The 25701-nt window shown below is 41.8% G+C and overlaps 4 protein-coding genes and 1 long non-coding RNA gene across 6 annotated transcripts in view; 1 reads left to right on the top strand and 4 right to left on the bottom strand.

The window, feature by feature from the left end:
- The window catches only part of LOC6534992 (protein naked cuticle), a 40980-nt gene extending 33994 nt beyond the window's left edge, over positions 1-6986 (bottom strand). Inside the window, exon 1 of one of the 2 annotated variants that reach the window (XM_015195483.3) lies at positions 5846-6986. In XM_015195483.3, coding sequence (XP_015050969.2) covers positions 5846-5909 — 64 coding nt within the window. In that variant the 5' untranslated portion in view covers positions 5910-6986. The remainder of the gene's footprint in view (positions 1-5845) is intronic. The other variant, XM_002095626.4, reaches the window with a different exon arrangement.
- A 103-nt stretch (positions 6987-7089) lies between these two features.
- LOC120321586 lies at positions 7090-8101 on the top strand. The gene is made up of 2 exons (XR_005561288.2): positions 7090-7162; positions 7705-8101. It is a non-coding gene; the product is annotated as an uncharacterized LOC120321586 (long non-coding RNA).
- Positions 8102-13204: 5103 nt separating this feature from the next.
- On the bottom strand, positions 13205-14582 carry LOC6534991 (accessory gland protein Acp76A). Its single transcript, XM_002095625.3, has 2 exons — positions 13551-14582; positions 13205-13460 (listed from the first exon to the last, which is right to left on the bottom strand). The coding sequence occupies exons 1-2, from the start codon at positions 14542-14544 to the stop codon at positions 13288-13290; spliced, it is 1167 nt and encodes a 388-aa protein (XP_002095661.1). The 5' UTR covers positions 14545-14582; the 3' UTR covers positions 13205-13287.
- A 695-nt stretch (positions 14583-15277) lies between these two features.
- LOC26535191 lies at positions 15278-16125 on the bottom strand. The gene is given in 3 exon segments (XM_039373880.1): positions 15278-15680; positions 15683-15868; positions 16095-16125. Coding segments are annotated over 3 exon segments (264 nt in total). The 3' UTR covers positions 15278-15633.
- A 6304-nt stretch (positions 16126-22429) lies between these two features.
- Positions 22430-25415, bottom strand: LOC6539664 (UDP-glucosyltransferase 2). The gene is made up of 4 exons (XM_002086514.4): positions 24622-25415; positions 24366-24560; positions 24027-24240; positions 22430-23975 (listed from the first exon to the last, which is right to left on the bottom strand). The coding sequence occupies exons 1-4, from the start codon at positions 25065-25067 to the stop codon at positions 22920-22922; spliced, it is 1911 nt and encodes a 636-aa protein (XP_002086550.3). The 5' UTR covers positions 25068-25415; the 3' UTR covers positions 22430-22919.
- Positions 25416-25701: the final 286 nt, after the last annotated feature.

Here is a 25701-nt window from a genome sequence, read left to right as displayed (position 1 = left end):
TGAAGCTCGAGTTGAAGCCGTCGTTCGGCGAAGGAAATGAATAATCAATAATCACAATTGGAAATTTTCTATAAATTGGCAGAGGCCGGCAACATAACAGTTTAATTTTTGTCTGCGGCAGACGATTGAAGGAAATGGAACTTTTATTTTATTTTATTTTTGGTCCAGAAAGAGTGTGGGAAAAATGTGGAAAGAGCTGGTGAACTCAAAGCTAAGAGAATTATGAGTTTCCTTTGACAACTTCCCTTTGAAGCAGCCTTTGAAGTCACAAATTATATTAGTCTGGATTTTTGGTTTCTCCTAAAAGGCCTTTGAAATCGTTTCCCGTTGTTGGGCTGGATGTAAACGTATTTACGAGATCGAAATATGAAAAGTTGAAGTCTGCGTCAATTGAAGTCTTGAATTTTTTGGAATAATTACCAAGCACCCAGGCAAATAATTTTCGACAAAACTGCCGTCATTTGTCTGCCATCCACTGTCTGTTCTCATTCCCAAAGCACTTAGTTTCTATTGTTGCGGAGCTTTTGCATTTTAAACTATTTCTTCCGCAACGCCCTCTACGGCAACACCTTTTTGTCATTTAACTAGGTGGACGGAACGGAATGAAATGCACGGGAGGATGCGGTTCCAGACCCGAAAATAAATCCCGTCCAGAGGAGCGGAGCACTTTCGCATCAAGAGCGTGGGAATTAATATCAATGTCGTTGTCGTGGTGGTGGTGTTGGTGGTGCAGCTGCTTTTCCAGATTTTCCTGCTGCTATCAGCTCTTAATTTTCCGGCACAGCCACCATGGCGTATGTGTAATGCCCATTTTTTGTGTCGTTGCTCGCTACGGTTTAAACCATCCTCCTGTTGTTTTTCCTTTTTTTTGCTTTTTATCAATTAAAAGCCACTTCAAAAGCGGAAAGTGTCTGTGTGTGCCGTTGACACGCATACACAAAAGCGGCAGAGGCACCCAAATACCCCCACACACAAACACACAAACACACACACCCACATTCTGTCAGATTCACACACAGATACTACGGGTATCCATAGTTCGCTTTGTTGTCAGTTGGCTTGGTTCGCTGGTTTTTCTGTTTGTTAGTCGCCTTTGTTTTATCGCCCCCCTGAAAAACTGCCTGCCATTCCACTTCAGTGAGATAAAATGGAAAATCATTAAATGCTGATCATTTCCATATGCGTGGACATGGCAAGTAATCGTTATAATGACAAAAGGTTGTCAAACTATCCAAGAGTTTACTGCAGTAGAACTTCCTTTTCAAAGGTCGAAGAATTAAATCGTACTACAATGTATTATTTAACAAAACATCATTACCAAGTACAACAGTACTCATATTGACAACACTTTTTAAGGAGATATTTAATCCAAATGAACTTATTCCTCTCTGCTACATAAATCCAGAGTTTCCACTTTAAGGGGGTCTTCCCCAAAACTTTCCCAGGCCGCTTTCCACAAAGCAGCCAGGCACAAGCCCATGTGGTTGGGGCACATATGTTTGGCGGCTTTTTCGCTTTGACATAATCAAAACCAAACCGAACCGAACCCACAGCAAACCGAGCGCACAAATGACGCGACTATCCCCAAAAAATACTCGACAGCGGCAAAGAGCGGCGGTGGCGGCGTCCACTCAAAGCTAATGACCGACAAAGCGTTTTGTATTATTTTCAATTTCATTTTCACTATACACAAACTACTCCCCTGGCCCCCAACAGCCCCCCGTAGCCACAGGGCCCCGCATGTTTCACCCTTCCCCCTTGGTGACAACACTTTTCGCTTCGGCCTCGCCACGCTTCGCCTTGCCATGCATTAAATATTATTAAGATAAGGCGCGGGGGTTCGCTTATCAATCAGACGTCAGAGGTACCGACCCTCGTATATATAATTTGCAAAGAAGAAGAGCCAACACGGTTCCTCCATCAGAGTTATTGGAACAAACCGGTACCCGAGTTTCCGTAAATATTTGCTTAGAACGTGTTTTCCTTTACGCCTTTGGAAGGTACTAGTTGGTTTCTTGTTTGGAAAGCAATTTGTATTAATAATTATAAAAGGTTGGACTGCTCTCTTGATTTTATTGCTCATATATTGAAACATTTTGACAACTTCAATGAGTTTTAGTCTTGAAAATTAAGGTAACCTTACGCTTTTTTGGACATATTGTATCTTTATCTTAGTGTAACGTTTCAGGTAAAGTTATGACCCCCTAATGAAAGCCTGAGCATTGTTTTTAGGCCAAAAGTTATGGTCTGGTGAACGAAAGGCAGCGGCAGCCTAAGTGCGGCATAATTCCAAGAAGTGGCCCGAGAGCCAATTGCTAAATCAACACAAACAAAAGCCGATGGCCAAAACAAAAACCTCAAAAGTCATTACATATATCTTGAGTGGCCTCAACCCCCCAATCCCCGAATACCCGGGAAGCCGAGGCCTGCAGAAATGCAGAAGCTACGAGCTAACAGCTTTTTATCTTTTGGCACAAGGCGGCACAGCATTGTTTTGGTTTGGTTCGGCTTGGCTTGGCAGCCGTCTTCGAAAAACCAGTCCATTGCGGTGGACCAAAACCCAAAACAAGGCGAAATACCCATCGGATCTGAACGATCCGACCGATCCAAACCCAACCGAACCGGCCATATAGGGTCGCTGGCATATCGAAAGGCAGAGCGGCAACTTCCTGGCTAATATTACGAAAATTGCTTATACCAGGCTATTGCTCCCATACCCAAACCCCAAACGCCATACCCATACCCAGCACCATCCCCCTCCAATTCTCGAGTTCTGCGGATCAGCCAAAAAGTACCAAGTCAAAGTTGGTAGTGGCAGCTAGAGCTGGAGCCCGCTTCCCGGACCTCGGGGCTGCGATTTGAGCCCGGTGCGGTTCGAGCCACGTTGCTTTCGGCCTGTCATGAAGGCAATGCCGACGCGATCCGCCTGTTGCCTTCTACCGTAATTCACAACAACCACAGCCATAATAATAACAGAAACAGCAACAGCACGGCATCGAAGAAAAGCCAAGGCGAACGTTGTGAAACCCGCAGAAGATACAGTGGTTACCAACAAATAAACCCAAGTAAATATGGTGCCAATGAAAATCAACCAAATGTTATAGTTTACTTAGTCCGATGTAATGAAAAGTCATACAAATAAATTTATGAGTATAAGTTTTAAAGTTAAAGTTTATTAAAAAGTGGCAATATTCTGGCTTAAAATGGTAGGACAAAAGGCTCCATATGAAACTTTCGATCAAACTTTCCAAATCAAATATCTTAGATGTTATAAACATGAGAGAAAAAAATCTTTTTCAGTTATAACAACTTATAAGTAGAACAAATTAACAGTGCAGTATCTGATCTATCAAATACGCCGATCCCACACGTAAGTACGGCTTAAATGCATCTTCACAACGTGTCTATTAAATCGTATTTAATCTGCTTAAAATCTTCGGAGCCTCAATAGCCTCTCAGTTTGGGTTCCCTGGCCGTAAGTACCCACGATAATCCCCATTCAAACACACGATTCTCAACCACTGTGCAAGACGGCCTCTGGTGCCGCGCCTCAAAGCAAAAAGCGCATCTTTTGAACAGAGCGCAAAGCGCAGCTTGGCAGTCGCAGCATCGGCGCGGTGTGTATCTCAAAGATACAAACAGAGTACGCTTGCTGGATCGCTGGATCGCCGTTCCTCGGTCCGTCCGTCTGTCCATCTGTCGACCGTCGGTTGGTCTCTAAACCGCTTTTGTGTAGCCGCTGCCGAGATGTTTGGCATAGTTGGCCTGGCCGCGGAACTGGTTGACTGTGGCTGTGGATGTATCTTCGAGATGGAGTTGGGGAGTTTTTCAGTTTTGGTTGGAGTCGGGGTTGCGGATGGAGTGGGGGATTGAGTTGGGGATCGGGATGGAGATGGGGAGCTTGCAACGACTCTGCCGCCTGCCGCTCAGTTATTATTATTTTTGCTTGCGGCGGCGGCTCGACGACTTGCTGCCGCTGATGTCCAATGTTATTTTTGTTGTTTTATCAATGTGAGGGTTTTAAAAGGTTTTTGTGTATGAGTCGGCATCAGTATCTTGGCCTCGCAGCAGCTGCTGCTTTCTACACAGGAAATAATTAGTCAACCTCTAATGATTGTGGGGAAAAAGTTTTGATGATTTCTGAGGGATATTACATGCATTACAAGCCTCCATTATAATGTTACTGGCATAATATTAAACTAGCTATGTACACCAATAAAATTTTGGATTTTTATTAGTGCAAAAATTGAGTAATGTCCATTCTCTCCATTCTCTTGTAACCTTGCACATTATTTAAATGACCCAATGCCACTTTCTAGGATTTAAGTGTCCTAGGACAGTGAAATTTTTCCCAGTACATCCATCAGCAACGGGCCAACTCCACCTCCATCGCGGCATCGACTTGCCTTCGGTTTTACCTGCAACAGGTAAGAAATGTTCGTACGTTGTTTTTAAACGGCGTCGGCATTTCAATTCGCTTGATTTTCATTTTTTATCCGACTCTCTTCCCGTTTGTTGTTGTGTAGTGTTTTCGAGGCTGCTTTCTTTGAAGTTGCATGCTTCGGTGTGCCTTTGGAGGTTTCCTTTGAATTCCCCCTGCATCTGCCAGCAATTAGTGTTCGGGGCTTGTCGTCCTGCAAAGGGTTCAAAGTGTTGGCCTGGCATTTAATTGGCGCAGACCAATTGCCAGCCGATGCCGAAGAGGAAATCTCTCTCTGGGGCTTCAAAACAAAACAAAACAGACCAATGGAAAAAATACTCGAGAAAAGTAAAGAGGCGGAAGGGGGCCCCAGAATATTTCCAATGAATTTGTGGACAGAAAAAAGGAACCTAAGGAACATTGATTGATTGATGTTACTTCAGCGATTCGGACATCAACGTTCCTCGTTTGGCAGAAAGGTCGTCCGATATTCCATTTCCAATTCGGATCGGATCCCACTTCGAGAACGTGGGCCTTGTTTATTTACGTCGATGATATGCTACCCATGACTTAGGAGCCGATCCCATAGCAGTTCTATTGATGGCGTTCGCGTTCGCGATCGCGATCCCTTCGCCTCTTCGATCTGCTTCCAAAAATTCTATTTATTTTCCATGGGTCGCTTTCCTTTTGATCTGCTCTGCCGTTGTGTTTTTCTTCTTCAGCACCATGCCCGATTTTCTGTTCTATTTTTGTGTGTCGCTGCCCCGGCACTCTCCTCCCCATTTCCATTTCCAAAGACCACAAGCGAACGAACGGCTGTGTATCTTCCAGATAAAAATGCAGCCGGCCGATTGCCTACATTTTATTTTCAACTTTTAGTTGTTCGCCGTAATTATTGGAAAAGGATGTGGGAGAAGCCCTTGACTCAATGAATTCGAATGGTAATGGAAGATACACACAAATATCTGTGTGCGGGTGAGTGAACAATTGTTTGGGAGAAGGTAATATTTTAGATCTTCAGCCCAGATAGTCGTATGTTAATGGGAATGGCCTTCGACAAGGGGCAACAGGATAATGAATAAGGAAAACCTACTGCATAGATTAGTGGTATTGGATTCAGGTAGGTGGGTATTGGTGTAGGCAATTATTTTATTAATAAATGCAATTAAAAGGCACGAATTGTATATTTTACAATAACCCTAACCGGTGTTTGCAATTTGAAATTTCTTCCTCAACTTTCAGGGAATCCTAGTCGCACTCAACCTTTAAATTAATTTACTTGGCTGTAGCCCACAAATTGTTTCCCTGAATGCTATCGCCCAGCTGTCTCTCCCCACGAGAGCATTAACATCCATCTTTTCCATATCTGCTGCCAACTATCTGGAAATTCACTAAACAAGTTGAGAACGCTTGGCTTTCGCTTACCTGAGAATTGTTTGTAGCCGCCGAGAATTTTATGCTTCCACCATTTGACAATGTTGCCCGCCATCGCTGCTCGGATATATGTACCTATATAGTTGTATATATAAGCGGGTTGAGGATGCAGTTACTTGGCGGTGTCTTGGATTTTTCGGTGTTTCTATTTTTCCGTTTTTCGGGTGGTGACGGTGGTGGTGGTGGTTGGGCTTGAAATTTACGAGTCCTGGGAGGAGGGGACCTGCAGTATAGCAGCAGCCCAAAATGTTTTACGGCCCTGTGTGTGCGTTCTGCGCTCCCTGGCTGGCTATCCTTTTGTGTAAGGATCTGAGAACTGAGACTAATATACTCCAGGTAGGAGGAAACAGAATCCTCCACTTCCACAGCCACTTCCCGTGTTTCCACCGTGTTTATGCGCTGCCGCTGGGCGACCTTAATTTGTATCTGGTATTATTTTCGACTGTGCGGGTGGCAAGTTACCGGTCGTAGTCGCTGTCGTAAAAGTTTTTACAGCTCTGATGTGCTGCATTTTAGTTTAATTTGCGCATATTGCGCTGCTTTATTTGATCTACGTGTGTGTATCTTGCAGATACTCGTACTCGCACACGCACTCGTATATTGGTACCTTTGTGCCCGCTGCGCGCGTAATTTTAATTGTAAAACATTTTCGCCGACTCGATTTGTTTTTCGCCAGCCGTTTTGTTGTTATTTATTTAATTTTTCTCTTTGCTTTGCGACGACGTAAATAACTTGGCGTATAAACAACAAAAAACAACAAATGCAAAAACACGATTTATTTCCAAACGATTGCGACGAGGGCGACTGCGACGTCAATTTTTGGGGGGTGGCGTACCGGTTGATTTTATTATTGTTGTGGGGGCGGGTTTTCGTTTTTCCCTTTGGCTTTTCACACTTGATTTTTCTCTCCGGCTAGAGAATTAAAACTTCACTGGGCGTATCTCGCGGATACATTTATTCATTTGATAAATTTCCAATTTTAACGATAACTTCACTTGGCCACAACAATCCGTTCGGTCGTAGTAGTTGTTTTGGTGGGCCAAACTACGCGTATCTTCTAGATACTTTCCGATCCGTGTCGGATACTTTCCGAGTCTCAGTTCACACGTCTTTTCGAATCAACGGACGAAAGCAATCTGAATGCGAGACGTTCGAGAATCGAAAAAACGTCTGTTGTTCGAAATTCGACTTCGAGCGCCGCTCTTTCTCTTTCGAATACCTTCTCTCAATTTCGAACTCGAAATTAGTAAAGCGGGTTTTCTCTTCTACTATTCAAAACGGGTATGATGGAACTCTCGTTCGTAACAAGTAAGAGATATATTATAAATGAAAAATATATTTTTAATATATTTTATATTTCAATTTTTTACAATTCTCTACCTTACTAATACTGTTTTCATATAAAATAATATTAATAAAACTGGGAGAATAAAAAAAAATACATTACATTTTTAAAGACGCACTGCTATCTTTAAACTGTACAAACAACATTTTACCGCAAAGAAATATGGTTTTGGCTTAGAAAATGATCCATTTAATAGCTAATGCGTGCAACATATACTTGCAATACGAGTGATAAATTTGCATAGCTTTTTTTCCAATCTAAGTATTGCATACAAAGAAGCAATTATTAGAGCAACATCTTTGATGGCAGCGAATTCCACGCCTCGAATTCAGAGCTTTCTTTTGGCTTACACCTTTCAAGCTGAAGTTTGACCCCCTCCACCATCAGTTTTTGATTATACACGTGTTCGGATAATACCCGGTTTTAATTTGCCTCTATGCATAGCTGCAACAGAAAAAAATTTGATTGTTTTTAAATTTGATCCCGACCGCTGCCCCTGCCCCAGTTTACACTCCGCAGAAGAAGCCGCCTGCTGAGCTTGAACATTTGAACATCAGGGCAATTACCAACCACCAACCAAAAAGTAACCCCAAACCCAAGCTCAAGCCCGCCGATAATAACAGAGCAAGGAGAATCCTGAATTACGCCGCAGAGGCAAAAAAAGATGAAGAAACACAAAGCTCTTTCTTTCTTCGGCGATCGAAGCAAGTGGAAGGAACCCGCGGTGATCGGCTTTAACCCACTGATGCCCCATGTGGCAACCTTGAAAAATTAGGGAGTTTTAAATATTCAAATTAATACCAAAATTCTTGTATATTAATATAATATTTGTACGGTAATTTGTCCTGTATCTGAATTCACTTACATGTTTTATAAAACTAAATCAAAAGTTGTAACAAAAATATTTTGGTATAGGTATTTTAGTAAGTTAGATGAACTACCTAATAACATGTTTAATTTTGTGTAGTATCCAGTTTGTTTGTAACAGGAAACTTCGACTGAGTACCAAGTAGATTAATAAATAACATAAGATATTACCAAGTTACAAAAAGTTACATCTTAATTAGGAACCGAAACGAGGAAGATCACCATATACTATTATTTTTAAATATTTAGGAACAGGTGTGTCGTTATAAAAAACTTTTTATAGAGATATTACATATATATATTTTAGAGACATATTATAGAGTAGACCGCTCCCAAGGGGTTAACTATGCCCTCGGGGTCCGCAGGCTTTCGCACCGTAAAACGTTTTCGGCTTTCGGTATAATGGCGCTGTAATTGAAGAAGAACACGCGATCGAACGGAGGGGCAGGGGATCAAGAAGGGGCTCCACAAAGGCGGCAGAGGGAACCTCCTCCTTCTAACAAAAGGGTTTCGGGTCTGGGGCTTGTCTTTCTTTGTCGGAGCCTCCTTTGTGGTGCCTTCGTCATACATTGATCCATCGTCTTAATTTCAGGAGGACTCGTCTCCTGCGCTCCCTTCATTTCGGATGCGGGCCCCTGATTGATGTCGGGGATCTGTCCGCCCTGTAGCCGATATTGATTTATGTTTTCTCCGGTTTCGCATCCGAGCCCCTACCACTGCAACCCCTGCACTTAGTTCTGCTGAACTTCGCACAACATTTTGCCGCTTTGTATTTGACAAAAGTCGATGGAAAGGACAGGACTGCAAATGTAATTACCCAAAAACGAGTGGAACATGTCTGGCGGCCCTGCAATTCGGTGGGCTGTGTTCCTGTTCACATCTGACCGACCGGCCATATAAAGGGTTCCTGACATTTGCCCCTACGACGACGATGACGATGACTATGACGATGACGGAGTGACGGCCATGGCAACTGTCGCTGTAATTGACAAGGAGGCAGTATTCGATTCGTTGTGTGCCACTTTCCCCCGCCTTTTTGCCCAGTTTTCCCCGCTTTCCACAGACATTTCCCTATCCTCACACATATTGGCAATGCTGATGAGTTTTTGAAGGGTTAGCCGAGTTTAATCGGGACCTATGCGGCGTGTGTGTTTGCATTGGGGAGTTGATTAGGTTACGGGGGTCATTTTAGCTACAGGAGATAAACATAATTGCCTTGTCTCGAACGGTATTTCCGCAAGCTATGGTGCTTCTCAGGGCACAGCATTAATGGGGCAATTTCATGAAGTCTATTTATTTAATTAGATTGTAATTTAAATGTTTTCGAAAAGAAGGAGCATCTTTTATACAAATATTTTCGTTTTCTTCCGTTCTTCGTATTGCAAATCGTCCAAATAATCATTAAAGAGCATCGTTTAAAATAGAAATTTTAGCACCATATTAATTATCTCGAATAGATTTCAGCAATCAATGATTATTTTTTTCAAATACCATTAAACCATTGAACTAGACAAAAAAAAATTGTTCTTATTTATTCAGTAAATAATGGGGAGAACATAAATTAGATAAGCAGATATATTTTTCAACTTGCGTCACAATCGAAACGGCTCTGGATCTCATTAAAATATATATATATTCACGATCGGCTCTACGAAAAAAGTACGCATTTTTCTTTTGGAAGTCGTAAATGAACGAAATTGAAATAAATATCATATGCATAGGGTCGTGTACACTGTGAAACTATTCAATAAATTAACTTTGTTGTAAGTACTGGCCATAAATATTTATATTTTATAGTATTTGTACGGTTGTCGTAAAATTCGAATGAAGTTGTCCCCCAATAATGGTGGATGAGTGGGACGCGTTTATAAACATATTTCCAAAGCAATTATGAATAGTAGTTTTTGGCATTCGTCGTCTGACTGACAGGAAATTATATTGTGTTATAGGCCATAAAACTGGCAGGTCCGGAGAACCAAATGAGCCTCAAAGAGATCTTCAGTCCCTTGGTAGCATGTGCAACAGGCCTTTGGCTTTTGAAGTCCCCACCTCTCGGCGCTCAAATGACTTTTACCCAGAAGTCGTTAAAAAACGACGAAAATTTTCAATTAATTTTGATAAACGCGGCCCACAACGAAAAGCACAAGATGCATATTGGTTTGGTGCGGGGAAAATTTTGTTTGCTGCCCCAAAGCGGAAATTGTAACTGTGCATTGATTGCGATCGGGATGGGGATTGGGGAATTGGGGAATTGGAAAAGGGCAAGAGATGGGTAGTGCAACCAATTGTTGCTTATTAGGTTGAAAACATTAAAATTCTATCAAAACAACAACAGCGACGAGGCAACAAATTGCTGCCTACGGAATGAAGCTATTCCAATCAGTCGTTTTATGAGTGTTTTTGGGCGCTTTTCGCCCGCCTATTTCAACTGGAATTTTACGATTTTACATTTACAAGAGTCCGCCGTCCATCGATGTCCATCAAACGATTAGGCTCGGCATGTATGTTCATATATACGAGTATGTATGTATGTATATAGGGAGCGGATCTGTTGTATCTATGGGTCTACGGTTTCTGTGGGACTTAATGACCAGATTAATGATGCCAAAAACATGATGGGAAGCGATAGATTAAATGGGAGCTATAAAAGCGATTTAAGTGTGGGGTGGCGGTTGGTAGTGGGATGTGTTTTGTGTGCTTTCAGGAATTCTTTCCAAGGAAAGAAGCATCTCTGAGGAATCTTTGAATACTTAGAAGATCTGAAGATAATATTTTCTTTAATTTTTGCTTCCAAGAAACTCATATAAAATATTTAAAATTGCAGGTCTGAAACTTGAGTCACTTTGCAAAGCGTTTTCATCTGCTTTTCGGTGTAAATCCCATAATACTGGTTGAAGGCGAAACAAACATCGTGCCTATAATCATATATCTGGTCTAGACATTTGTTATGCAATTTTCAATGAAATCCTTTCGAAATTTGCATGTAACCATTGATAGAAGGAGATATATAGCGATATTTAAATAATGTGTTTTGCTTCATCTTACTTATTACTATAAACATATATATGAGCTGGAACCAATAGAGATAAGCCCCTGCCGATGCCATTTGGTTAGTTCACGCCCCCTCAAACTTAAATTAACCTTTCGAATACATTAAACAAAATAAATAATCAAATTGCAACACACAGAAATCTGGAATGGACGCCGAGCTAAAGTGGAAATCTTGGTCGCACCACAAGCAAAGTAGTAACAATTTATGCTGTTTCATTTATTTTTCCACGCGCTTTTGACCAAAATAAAGTTTTTCATTTATTCTGGTGTCTACTCGTAAATTACAAGCAGCTGACATGAGGAGGGTGTGGAACTTTGGATTTGGGGCCAAGCGAAAATAATAATAATTTTTTAAAGACACTGCCCAGACACTGCATCTATTACCCCCCAAACTTAAGATTGTATCTGCATTATCTACGCTGCCGTATCTGATAATGATCAACTGTTGGCCGACGCCTCAGTTGCCGCCTTTTTCTTTATACTTATACATACATATGTATATACATACATATATATATACTTTCATTATTTCGTTTTTTCTTCTTTTTGTTGCCTTTTAATTAAACGCTCTAGCCGCAAGCGGAGCTCAAGTCGCCGGTGGAGTGGAGTCGTGCATGGGCGGCTGCCCCTTTGAGAGAACCCTCCGATCTTATAGAGGTTGCCGCCTCATTTTGTCAGTCATGCCGTCATTGCTTCATTATCCATGCGTACATCACTCAACGAACACTCTACATGTACTTGGTATGGTATGGTATGGCATATATATGCACTCGATTCCAATCGAGAACTCTGTTCCATTTCATATCCGTATTCATCAGCCCATCAATTGCAACTGCATCTCCGCCCAAACTCTAATCTAATTATTGGCGCACTTTTAAATTTATATCTGTCGCACATATCTCATTTTTTATTTTAAACACCGAATATTAATAAAACGCGACTGGAACCATAATACTTTGTTATATAGTAAAATTTGACTCGATAAAAATTTGAACAAAACATAAAATGTTCAACTACTAATAAGTAATAACTTATGTAGACTGACACAAATGATCGGAAGATTCATTAATTACTTACAGGGATTTCCTTGTGGATTAAGTTACCTCAACCAAAATAATTTACTTTTTAAAAGGAGTATGAAATGGAATCAAAATGCATTTGACACGGGTCATACGCTGTAGGGTTTTAAAAAAGTGCACCATATAGTAAGAACTAATTTAAATTTAAACACACTAACATCATTATAAATACGTGATTCTTAAAACTATGTAAAAACAAGAGAGAACGCTATAGTCGAGTTCCCCGACTATCTGATACCCGTTACTCAGCTAGTGTAAGTGCGAAGGACAGTTTTTGGCGGTTTGTGGGCGTTAGAGTGGGCGTGGCCAAAATTTTTTTTGGCGAATTGATAGAAATTTACAAGACTAATACAAAAATGTAAAAATATCAAAACATTTTTCAAAAGTGTGGGCGTGGCAGCTTTGGGCGGTTTGTGGGCGTTAAAGTGGGCGTGGCAAAAAGTTTTTTTGCAAATCGATAGAAATTTTCAAGACCAATACAAAAATGAAAAAATATTAAAACATTTTTCAAAAGTGTGGGCGTGGCAGTTTTGGGCGGTTTGTGGGCGTTAGAGTGGGCGTGGCAAAAAGTTTTTTTGCAAATCGATAGAAATTTTCAAGACCAATACAAAAATGAAAAAATATTAAAACATTTTTTAAAAGTGTGGGCGTCGCAGTTTTGGGCGGTTTGTGGGCGTTAGAGTGGGCGTGGCAGCATGATTCGACAAACTTGCGCTGCGTCTATGTCACTGGAGTCTGTATGCCTAATCTCAACTTTCTAGCTTTTGTAGTTCCTGAGATCTCGACGTTCATACGGACAGACAGACGGACAGACGGACAGACGGACAGACGGACAGACGGACGGACAGACGGACATGGCCAAATCGACTCGGCTATTGATCCTGATCAAGAATATATATACTTTATATGGTCGGAAACGCTTCCTTCTGCCTGTTACATACTTTTCAACGAATCTAGTATACCCTTTTACTCTACGAGTAACGGGTATAAATATAAAATATCACAATATTGTTTCTAGAACTATTTTATATATTTTGCCTTTGTATTAAGCTTCAACCATGTTATTAATGCATCGATATTAAACAAACTTTTTATGAATTAAGATCATCGGATTTCTTTGAGCAATTCACTTTGTGAGTCAGTCCATCTAGGTTTTCAACTCGACCAACTGCGTACACGAAGTCACTATCCTTTATGACAAACACAAATGCGCGATTTACTTCAAACGTTTGGGCATTTTGAGTATCAATATCCTCAACTACATCTAAGAGATGGAATAAAATACATTAATAATTTAATTAATAAATTAATTAGTTAATGTGAAAGAAAGAGAATGAAATTGCATTTCGCTTACTTAAACGTTGGGTGGGTTCAAATTGTACACCATGGTTGACTCTAAAATCATTGATTTTTATGTTGGGTTTCGAACTAAACCCGGAATCTTTAAACGCGTCGTAAATATTAATTCCATTGAGGAATTTAGCTATATTGTAGTCAAACTTCTCCTTGAATATGGGCAGTATCAAGTGAATATGCTTGGGATCGTTCATTTCCACGTTGACCTGGTTGCTCAAGTTGTCTAAAATGTCCTTGCAGCTGACTCCTTTTCTTGGCAGAAGGATCAACATACCCATGTTTGCCGTAGAGAATCGGATGTATATTCCTTTGGCCTCGTCCGTGGACATTGTTTCAAACATGGCCAAGGAGTGCATCATGGGCACACATAAGGGGTCTTTTGAGCCATATCCGGTGCCATGCTTCTTGACAAAATATCTGTTTATCTGCGATTGGAAAGGAGTACTCCAACGGGGAGTAACTGACATTCCACTGAGGGCTACAATGTTTTCAGCCGCGTTTGTCTTCTTAGCTTGGACAAAGGAGCCGAGTACATCATCCAAATGTGGGGACAACCAATTGTCCATTGATATTGAGGGTCTCACATCTTTTGCTACATCATACTTCTTGGCACTCGTTAGCAGCAATTCGTTTATCAGACGTAACTTTTTCGATAACGGTAGTCTCTGAGACACAGCCACCTTATTAGCCATCTCGAACTTGGCCCTCGAGGCTTTGTTATATCTCAAGCCCCATTTCTGGATTTCCATTCTTGCCTCGGGGTCTCCTGTGCCGGTGATCAAGTTCCTTTCCAATGTAATACTACTCTCGATTGCCTTAGCGGCATAGATCTCAAAGAGAATTAACTCTATATTCAACAATGATAGTACATAGTTATCGGGAGTGTATCTATCAATTTCCTTTAACATTTGTAGAGATACATTTTGTTGGAATGTGCTTTGAAACAGAAGGAACACGCACAGTACTGAGTACTTTAGTTGATGGCAGGCCATTTTCCACAACCTTAATAAGCCTTTTAAACGAACGTTGTTCTTATATATACATGCAAGGGGAATGGCCCTTAATACACAGAAACGAATGGAAATTAGTACGGATTTCTGTCACTGCTATTAAATGTCATGCCTTCTATCCTCTTGCCAACGAAGAGTCCATCATGTTTTCGACCCCGTATATACAAATTAATTTATAGTGTGCATAGTATAACTAAAATCAACAACTATATCACGCAGCAGCGAAATATCTTGCTTAGCCAGTGTTATGCTTTCATTAAATTCTCAAGTTCTAGAGTCCTCAAGTCTTAGGCACGCACTTGCATGCACCGACTGAATGTGATAGCCACCCACTCCAGCCTGGCAATATGTTAATAGCACTATGCGTCACTTGCATCCTGGCGCATTGCAATCCGCCTCCAATTTTCCCGCCTGTGTGGGTGTCTTTTCGTCCGACTTCAGTCTGCCAACTGTCTGCTTTCCTCCATGGACAATATGGTCGCTGCCTGGTGGGTGCTTGCGGTTTTCTGATTTATAACACTGTTTACACGCCCTGCCAAAAAGTTTGATTTACTGGCTATTGGACCGTCGGCCACGTGTGCCCATTCGATTGCCATAACTCATACGACCCGTTGGCCATGCGACTGAGCAAAAGGACTCACGCATGCGCAGATGGAAGTAACCTTATTTTATATTATTCTAGCATAGGTTTCCCAATTTCTCCAAAGAGTATTGCAAGTATTATATCTTGTTATTATTATTTGCATATATGAACTTGTTGCGAAGGGAGTTCTCCACCTTTATATCAATCAATACCAACTTTGATTCTGCAAAGAAATGCATTTTTCTTTCCAATGTCATAAAATGAACACTATAAATCTTTTGAAAGGTATCACAGACGTAGTGTGTGGAAAACGATTGAAATACAGCAAAATTCATTAATTTCTGCATCCTCATAATAACTGTGAAACTATTTTTATCTCCAACTCATCAAAGGCAAGCCGCTCATTTTCCTCCGATTACCCATGCATTTCCTATATGAGTAACTGTTCACGGTGCATCCGCGTTGATGATGATGAAGTTGATGCTTGATTAGCTGGACAGACCCGATCCTCCAGCTCCAGGCACTCCCCCTCCTCCCAATTTACTCCGCCCCTTCGCCTGCCAGTGTGCATGTTCATTTCAGGCCGGTCCGCAGGCGGCCGCCTCACACATTCGCCCATCACACTTCCTTTGAAGTGGCACCGCCATCTCGGCCGAGAGTCGGATCTCTCTGGACAGTTCAGCCACGTCGAAAGCCACCCGTGCGAAAAAAGTACGATAAAACCTAATCGAAAGGCCACTCAAGTCGAAGTACAGGAATGCCCTTAGATATTTTATACTTAGGATTATAACTTTTTTTATCAAGGGCTGCATAAGTTGTGTACAATGTCTGGTCTGGTTAAGCCGTTGTACCGTAAAGTTTAAGTAAGTTGAGCTCGAGTGTTAAGAGGAAGATTTATGCTTATCAATAGTGTCGGGAAAGGGTATTTGGATATTGCCCAAGCGGTTACATCCCGACCATAAAAGCGGCAAAACGGTCATGTTGGATCGCCGCTCTTATCAACTTGTCCAAAAGCTTTTGCGCTCGTTCAAATCAATTTGAAGCGGTTGGCATCGGCATCTCGGGAGATCTCAAGCGGGGTACCTCCAGTGTTGCCAGTTTGTCTTTTTCCCGCATAAATCGTAAAAGACCAATACATCATTGAAAATAAGTCAGTAATTTTAAAAAATTATAAACTTATTGATTAGAGGTAAAACTGTTCTTATATTACTAACACCATTCAATTGATTTTTGAATGAAATCTAGTAGTATTGTCCTTGACTTTATGTTTAACGAAATGAATTTTTAGTTTGCAAATGACATTTTTCCCTCTTTCAGATTTTTGGAGTTTATTAAGACAGTACTGGAATATTTTCGTAACTTAAAACGTCTTGTATATTGTGGTCCAATTTAAATGCAATGCCTTACAAAAAGTATTACTATTTATGAGTTCATCAATGAACGAGTTTTATTTAACTTAGTATTGAGTGTTACCAATGCCAATTCAGAATACACATGTATAGATACATATGTAAATAAAATATATTTAATATATGTTGATTTCTTATATTTCCAGTATATTGTTTTAAGCAGATTTAAAATCGATGGACCCTTCCTATCGGCAAGTTCAGGCCTTTCCTTATTGACACCACTGAGAGCCACACACATCGGAAATGTGCGCATGCGCGGCAGATTCGAAGGTGGGTCGCTGTCGGCCAACTGACACATAGAGGGCGATGGTGATAGTGCCGCCCCGCCACCCGGCCGCCGAGCAGCTCTCTTGGCTTTTTGCGCATTTGGGCCAGCTGTTGGCGGCTTTTTGCCGGTCGGTTGCTTCGGCTTTGTTCTTTGCCGGCAGCGTTTAATGGTTGATTTTGCTCACTCGATTTTGGATTTTTTTGCGCCACATTTCGGTGTTTCGTTTTGTAGTTTGCGGTGCTTTTTGCTGCCTTTTTATTAAATTATTATTTACTTTTATTACAAAGCGCGACGGCCGCATGGCAAATTGATGCGATATTTCAATTTGCGACGGCCACAAAGCAAGCGATTGTGTGGGGAAATAAATATATCAATGGGGCCGCTGCTGCGCCTACACTTGAACTTCAAAGCGCTTTCCCAACCCTTTTGCCAATAAAATCTCTTCGCTACCAAAAATAAAACTTACTCACACCGTGGCGGACCCATGGAAATGCTCGACTTCAAAGCAAATTCGAGGACGCTATCCGGGGGAATCTCTCGCATAAACAAAGCCAAAGCCAAAGCCAATTGAAATGCTTCTAAAGGGAATTTGCTCTTTGTGTATTTGCTGCTACTTAAGTTGGCAGACCTCCTGGCATCCACACCCCTTTCCCCTCCCGCCGATTTGTCTTGCCCGTCACTTTTTAATTGTTGTCAACCCACACACAAGGGAACCAGAGCGGTAGGGCTAAGCGACAACTCACTGCGCGAAAAACAATTGAATTAAGTTTAAAATGCATACCAGCCCATTATAGGATGTGCTCAGAACCAAATTGGTCATTACATTTTGTTTGTGGTGTTGAACTTGTTACTTCAGGCTCAATGTTGAGTATTAAATGATTTTATGTAGTTCTTGAGATTTAAAACAAATGTTAAATACTAAGAAACAGTTTGATGTGAGCTGCATAGCGCCTTGTTCTAGAGCTGCAGTTAATATTAAAAAAAAATATCTACATATTTACAATAATTTTATTATGTATTATGTAATTTCCTCTGCTGCATTTTCCACTGTGCAGAGATGGAGCATTGGACATGGAGCTGGCCGCACCCAAGTCGGGCACATGAAAAAGACATCAAAGCAAATCTTGACAAGCGTATATGCCTCTTATCTGCATCGAGCGAAACCAGGCGGAGGAAGCGATCGGGGGCGGGAATGGAGAATGGTGAATGGGGAGCTGGGGGATTGGGGGCAGGACACTAGGAGCACATGCACACTCGAACATCCACAGGAAGTGCCTTCCGCTCGGCACTGCACTGCACTGCACAGTTCTGTTTCTGGTCTACTCCTTATGGGATACATTTCCTGCTGTTGCCGCCCCCGGAGTGCCACGCCCCCTGAACGCACTCATACACCCACGGGCAAGTTTTAGCCGTGTTCGAATGCATTTTAAGGTTGGCAACAAAAGCAAACACACTCATAACCGTGACAGCCGCAATAAAGTTTCGCCCAAAAATAGTCATGTGAAGTGTGGGAAAGGGTTTTTGGTCAACCAAATTGGACTTTTGGTACTTGGGTACTCAAATAAAGGACATGGGGAGACTTGTTGGAGAACTTTGCGAACACACTTGTTTCTGCTCCGCAGGGGAGTAATAAAAGTGAGTACCCCACTAGGTGCACCTATGTGCTTTAATTACGTACTCAGTAGCACTGAATAACATCGAGGCATTTTAATCGGTAAATCAACACTTCGTTACGGCCCAAACTTTAATTTAATGCTGCAACTACTTTACCAGCAATATAGAAATAAATATATTTATTGAGTATTTGAATAGGAAATCGAGGAAGTTGCATTTAAACTTACTCGCCTAAATGAAAAACATTACTTCTTGCTTGTCATTTTGTACCTAAGACTTCGCAACTTGGACTTAGACTTAAAATACATTTACATCCAGAAATAAATTAAATTAGTTTCCTACAAATTAACTTTCTTTAAATCTAAATACAATTTGTTATATGAACCATGGAATCTCTGAGCTTGAACACTGCATTTCTGTTGAATTGCCGCTTTCCTTTCATATCCTTATACATTCCAAAATCCTGGCTAACATTTGAAAGATAATTCACTTGGGGTATTGTGATACCTGCGGACTTTGATCCGGGTTATAGCACTGGCAGCAGGTTTTTCTATCTTAACTTCGCCAGGAGGCCCCTACGCCATCCCCCGTGGGTTTCATTCTATCCATATACTCTGCCCCCTACTTACTTATTCTGAGGTTGTTTTTCCTTGCTGCTGCAACAGCTGCCGCATTTTGTATCTTTTCTTTTGCTGCTGTTGACGTTTATGCAAATTGTGTTGTTATTTTTTGTGTGTCACCCAAAAAACAGCAGCAAAAAACCAGAAATCTGAGAAAGCCTCTGCTCGGACCTGTCGACTTCTCCAATCGATAAATGCAAATTTGCGCAAACGAAACCAGGAACACTTCCCTTGTTATCCTTTTCAAAGGATTTCAGCTGAGGATTTCCCTCACATTTAATTTAATTTGTGAATTATGAATCTTAAATTGAAGACTGCAGCGGTCGACATTGAGGACAACTAAATCATTCGGCCACTGCTCCATTTACATCCCGGCCAACTTTGTCCTGTCCTCGTTGCGTAACTCCAAAACTCCAAAGTAATTAAATTGAAACAGAGTGCAAAATGCACACAAAAGCCGGAAACTCCATGTGCGGGGCAATGGGGAGCATGACACATGTCCGTGTTGGAGCTGCACTGTGACATACTTTATGAGCTATACAAGTCAAAAATGTTTATAGAAACCAATACAGTATGACATAAACAACTAATTATATATAAAACATAATATATCTAAATATCAACATAATAATAATATCTATATGGATATCTATCGAAATAAATTTGATCCTCAAAAAGCGTGCTGAATTCAGAGAGACTCCCCACCCTGTTTTGAGTTTAGTTTTTTTCCGTGTGCATTGCGTGGGATTTGCCGTGGCAAGAGTCAAGTGTGTTCCCAACAAAAGTGTTGCAAATACCGAGGGAGGGGAGGGAAATGAAGCGAGCAAGGCAACTGGCAGCATGTTGACAGCACATATGCTCCCCTCCTTGTTCAGCCCCCTACCCCATTCCTTTGGTTCTGTACGAAGTTATAGTTATGATGATTGTTGATTTAGAGTTCTTAGTTTTTAGTTTGCCAGATGGGCCGAGGAGGGATTTGTGTAGCATGCAATTAATTTTGCAGCCCCACTTCAAAGGAGCTGAAAGGAGCCGCCCCTGGACAGATGATGACAACAACTCGGCAGCTCCGTCAATGGGGCCTTTGATGCCGTGCCTCCTCATTGCATCCCGATCCCGATTCCAATACCAATCCCCATGGAACCCTGACAGCAGTGCTAATGGGAGACGGAGATGCGCGCAGGGGAAGCCCCAGTGGCGGCCAAAACCAATTCGAACTCTTTCTGTTCCCATGGCCGTAACCCGAGACCTCGGAATGTCAAATTCTTGCAGTGCGCTGAAAAAAACCTTTTCTAAATTCAATAGAAAAAAAAACGTGCAGAATACAACATAATGCTAAGGAGTAAAAGGCGTACTGGAATGTTTTCATCATAATTAAAAATGTAATATATATAAATTAAAATTAAATCTTTTCATATAACGCCTTATAAAAACATAAAATTAGATTCTACAAACATTTCTATTTATAACATATAGATGCTGATCATTAAATCTACGAGTAGTAAGACTGGTATTTGTAATATACTTAATAAACTAAATATTTCATTAAATATTTAATTTATTTACAGATTTAACAGATTTAATCTGTCAGATTTTTAATCTGCTTTTACGTTTTTGGATGGGCATGCTAAATCTGGCTTTTTTGGTGCCTGAGATTCAAACGGATTACCAGATTGACTTGGCTAGTGATCCTGGTCAAGAATATATGTACTGTAATTGGGTCGGAAACGCTCCCTTTCACTCTTGGAAGTGTTGTATTTAGTGGAAAACTTAGCTCTAGCCAAAAGTTACGATATTTTCTGACAGTGTACAACCCCCTTCTCATGTGTTCATGCTGCGGCCGACTGCTCTGGCCGCCTGTCAATGCGAGAAGTCTTCACTTGACTCTGCCGCTCTTCTTGCGGTTGACATCGCGACTGGCGGTCGAGCCCATGGCCTCCACTCCTGTTGGTCCCCTTTCCACCATCTATCCACCATCTTTCCCAGTCTTGTGCCCCTGTGACAAGTGTGGCTGTGATGGAACACCAAATAGGACTGTCGGGCTATAAAGCTGACAGCGAAATAGAGTAGAAGTGGACCGCCATTAATGGGGCTTGAACTTGGAATCCGATGAGCGCCTGTGATGGGTTCAAATATGACTTCTTGCCTTTAAAAGTTGAAGGGCTGAAGCTTGTTATCAAGCTTAAACGTGAAAAAATAGTACAAAATTAAAAAATCGGAATATTTTGAATATGACTGGGAATTTTCCTCTCCATTCGGGCAAGTCTATGAAGATTGGGCTCCAGAATTATTCTTGATTTCTCGGAGTCATGTCCATCATGTCACTTGTGGTTAACATATCAAATTTCCAATGTCTAACCAAAAATATGTGCATAAAGAGAGTAAACCAGATTGCGTGTGCATTTTCCTCCCAGGGTTCTTCAGTAGCTTACCTACATGTGTGCAAAAATACAGTTTTATTAACAGGCAGCCGGAGGAGGAAAGCAAGTGAAAATGCAGCACCCACAGGGCACACATGCATCCCACGAATTTCCACTCGCCTGCTTTCGTTTTCCCTTTGTCTACGTGTGTGGACTGATTAAAGCAAACAGGTGACTTTGCTGCCACAACTGGCATCCTGCCATCCTTTGCGGAGCATCCGCCGCCGCATCCGCATCCGCAGCCGCATCCACATTCGCGGCACATCCTCAGAGACACTTGAGGCTCACTCGGCTTAAATGAAGTGCACACGCCGCCATGCACATCAAAGCCTGCCGACATTAGCCCAGTGCAGTCGACTAATTAGCCACGCCCCTTGCCCCGAGATGCCATATTAAACCATAATTAACGCTAACTGTTCTACGCCAACTAAAAGAATTTTGAATTTGTGCAAGGAGAGTTCAAACAAAACGTGCAACAAATGGAAATGTGCGAAACGGTATAGGAATTTAAGTAGAATTCAAATAAACGATGATATATAATTTTATATGTGAATTCAATGAGTTGATGCTTTATGAAAACAAATTTCAGACCGAGAGGCTATTTTATATTTTATTCAACAATTCATACATGGCTTTATAAAATATTCTTACTTTAAAGTATTCAGAACAACTAAACCGAATTTAAAACTGCAGCGAGTTTTCCCATCGTAAAAAGGGAACCTCATTATACATATGTACTATAAAAACATTTAAGATTTTAATTTCAGCTCGAAAGTAAGATAGAAATTTTATCAATACTCAGTTGCTTTTGAGCTGAACCGTTGCAGTTTAACCGCATTTGTTTCTATCCAGCTTTGTATTTTAGAAAAAATACGAAAGATGTCAGTCTTTGAATTGAAATTTTAATTGAAGGGAATAGCGGTAATGGGTTTTGACATTAATATCAGAATATAAAATCAATTTCAAATACCCAATTTATTGGTATACTTTGTCAGTAAAAATATCCTCTGTTCAAAGTTTGAACGTTCGTTCACACGCAATACAAATATTCAAAATATTTACAATTTATAAATTTTAAAACTTATCGAAATACAAAACCACAATTATTAACAAAAATCACACTTAAAACTAGACGATATTTTGATGTATAGGTTCATAGTTTTAGTGGATACGCTTTGTGACACGGATTATGGGATCGGAATGTACTCCGTGAACAATCAAGGACCTAATAGTTGGGCCACGTACGCAGTGACAGTGTGCAACTTTTTTATAATTATGGATTGTCCAGTGAATAAATCCCCACCCCAAAGCCCTGCTTTCCCGTCCTCTTGTTAGGCCAGTTTACGACCTTAGTCCTAACATGAGGTTATGAAATCGAGACGAACATCCTTTCTATGTGATCCACCGTAAGTTTTAGTAATATGTTCCGTCGGGAAATATATATCGTTATGAAAACCTTCGTTCTGCTTCCTCTTGTGATGTCTTTCGATCGCTTGAGTATATCCGCTGCTGATTCACGTACAACTGCAAGGGCGGTACCTGTCCGAGCAGTTGAATCGGAGGTGGGGGAGTTAGGTCCAGTGGCGTAGTGGACGCTGTTGATGGACTCGTCGGTGAGTTGGAGCTCATGCTCGAGGAGCTGGACCGAGCTGATAAAGATTGAGCGGATCGCGTTCTCCTGAGCGACTCTGTTCCCATGGTAGATCTACCACTCCCCTGGTCACCATAGCTATGAACTCTGCCAACCACCTTTAGGTTGGTTCTGTATGGTGGCTGATCCTGCGCGGCTTGGCTGTGGTAGGATTTTCTTAGTATAAAGCAAATGGCCAGGAAGGGAATAGTTAAAATTCCAAAAAAGCCCACTGCTATTATCAAAAAAACATCCACACCTTCAGCTCTCCAAAAGTTTAACGTATTGGCGTGGGATTTTAGAAAGTCAGCTCCTCCAGATTCCAAAATAAGCTGTATTTTTCGCACTGCTTTTCCAACTGGCGTGGAGTCCCTGCTAATCAGTCGTTCTTTCAGTTGACCCAACTTTTCCACATAGCTGGAATTCAGGGTGAGCTGTCTTATCCCGTGGAGCAGGGAATCGTAAGCTATCGAGTCGTAGCCCACGGCCACGGAGACTCCATGTCGCTGCAAGCGCTTAGCCATCACCTCCTGTTCGGCAAGAATGGGTATAGCAAGTATTGGCTTTTGTCCACTAATCGATTCCCAAACGCTCAACTGACCGCAGCTGCTAACAAACATCTTGACCTGCGGATGGTGAAGAATTGCCTGCTGTGGCCACCAGTCAGCAATCATAACGTTTTCCGGCAGCACCTGGTCCGCCGTGAACTCTTCCCTTTCCCACTTTAGCAAGAAGTGGAACTCCTTGAGATGGCCGAACACATCCAGAATAATGGCCAACTTTTCCTGAGGCAGCTGAGCTGTTTCCACATCGGCGCCCAGGCTAAAATAGATAACCCCACTAGGAGCGGATTCCATGAACGACAGAAGATGCTAGAAATAATTTAAGTTAGTGGGTAGAAGCTACCAATGCTTTTAACTCACCTTTGGCAAATGAGAGTCATTTGAGTTGCTCAAGTGCAGGCCGCCCACCTCCACCATATTGGGCAAATATGCTCGTGGATAATGTAAGCCTGGATGGGAGTTGATCAAGGCCAAACTGAGATTCTTTGTCAGATCTCTATAAAGCGGCAGCTCTTTTACGAGCAGTTCAAAGTGATTGGTGTACACGGACTGCTGGGAGATCAGGTGGAAAAAGCTGTAGAACACAAAAATAACGATCCTGTCACATTAAATCTAATAGATATTTTACGAGGACTATTTTCAGACAAATAATATCAATTGCTGAGGAATAGTTTAAGTTTTACTGAAGGAGGATCGTACTTGTAAGTCAGGCGCTCAAAGGTGCTCATAAGTGAGTTTAGAATCCGCTGCCTCGTGTTCATTCTCTCCGTGAAGGGTAGGAAATTGCTGGGATCCAGTGAGGATGATTGGGGATTGCCAAACATGTTATTCAGCCAGGAGTTCGCGCCGGTGGGACTGACGGCAACGGTGGGTATGCCATAGTAGAAGGCCAAGCTAAAAGAAAACAGATTTCCATTTGAAGTATATACCTAATGAAACCCGTTTCTAGACTCACCCTAGCAGAGCATCGCTTAGGAACAAGTCCACTATGAGTAAGTCGAACTTTTCGCCGCTTGTCAGGAGTTTTCGGACCTGGGAATCCGACAGCAAGATGTCCACATTGGTGGTGCCCGCGTAGATCAGCCGGGTGAACCGTTCCATCACACTTTGCGCTCGCATTTCCTCGGCCTCGAAACTCATGCCCATGTCGAGCCAGTTTTCCCGCAGTCCTTCGATGCGCAGCTCCCTGATTCTGGGTATTTCAGCATCCACGTCTTCCTGCGCGGCATGTGGACTGATTAAAGTCACGGAGTGGTTTCCTGGACTCTCCACCAATTCCTGCAGCAATCTCCGGCCAAAGAGATAGTGCGATTTCCAGACACTGGGAAACACTGCCAATATATTGGCGCCCAGGACGATGCCGCAGAGCAGCGAGCCCAAAAACACCTGCAGGATTCGCATTTTGTGTTTGTGGATAATATCCGCAGTGGCCTTTGCATCCGCTTCTACGTTCGCATCCGCATTCGTGTCTGTGTTTCTGCTTTTCCGGTTTTTTTTCGCAAAAACCCACACATACACTGGCACTCAGCCCATATACAACACACGCACGAGCACAGGGCTTCTATTATTATCTGCTGCTTCTGCTCCCGGTTTTTCCGCCGATTTTCATCATCTTGCTGCCACGATGCGATGGCACAATATCCCAGCTGTTAAAAAAACACACAAATCGCCAAATAAAGTGCAGTGCAAAGGTAACGAAAGTGAAAAGAACGGCAGCAACAACTGCGGCTGTGTCGGCGCTTCGTGGGAATGACATTCAGAGATGTCCCGCCAGCTGTGCAGACCGGCAAACCTAGCTATTTTGCAGCTGAGAGTAGCATCAGCGTTGGAGCATTTCTTAGGTGTCCTAAAATCAAGCAGGGTGCAATTGTAACGAGGTTGTGCAAAGAGAAGAGCTGAATACCTGACTTTGCAACCATCATTAATAAAAATCACTAAAGTTGTGTCGAATTGATGTTCGAGGTAAGTACTGAATGTTACTTGTATGTTGTATATGCCCTTTTTTGAATTGCATATTTTAGTGCGGACATGCACC

Source organism: Drosophila yakuba, chromosome 3L (assembly GCF_016746365.2).
Source record: "Drosophila yakuba strain Tai18E2 chromosome 3L, Prin_Dyak_Tai18E2_2.1, whole genome shotgun sequence".
Taxonomy (NCBI): Eukaryota; Metazoa; Arthropoda; class Insecta; order Diptera; family Drosophilidae; genus Drosophila; species Drosophila yakuba.
The sequence above is the reverse complement of the archived record's forward strand: the minus strand, read 5'-3'. Positions and strand labels throughout refer to the sequence as shown.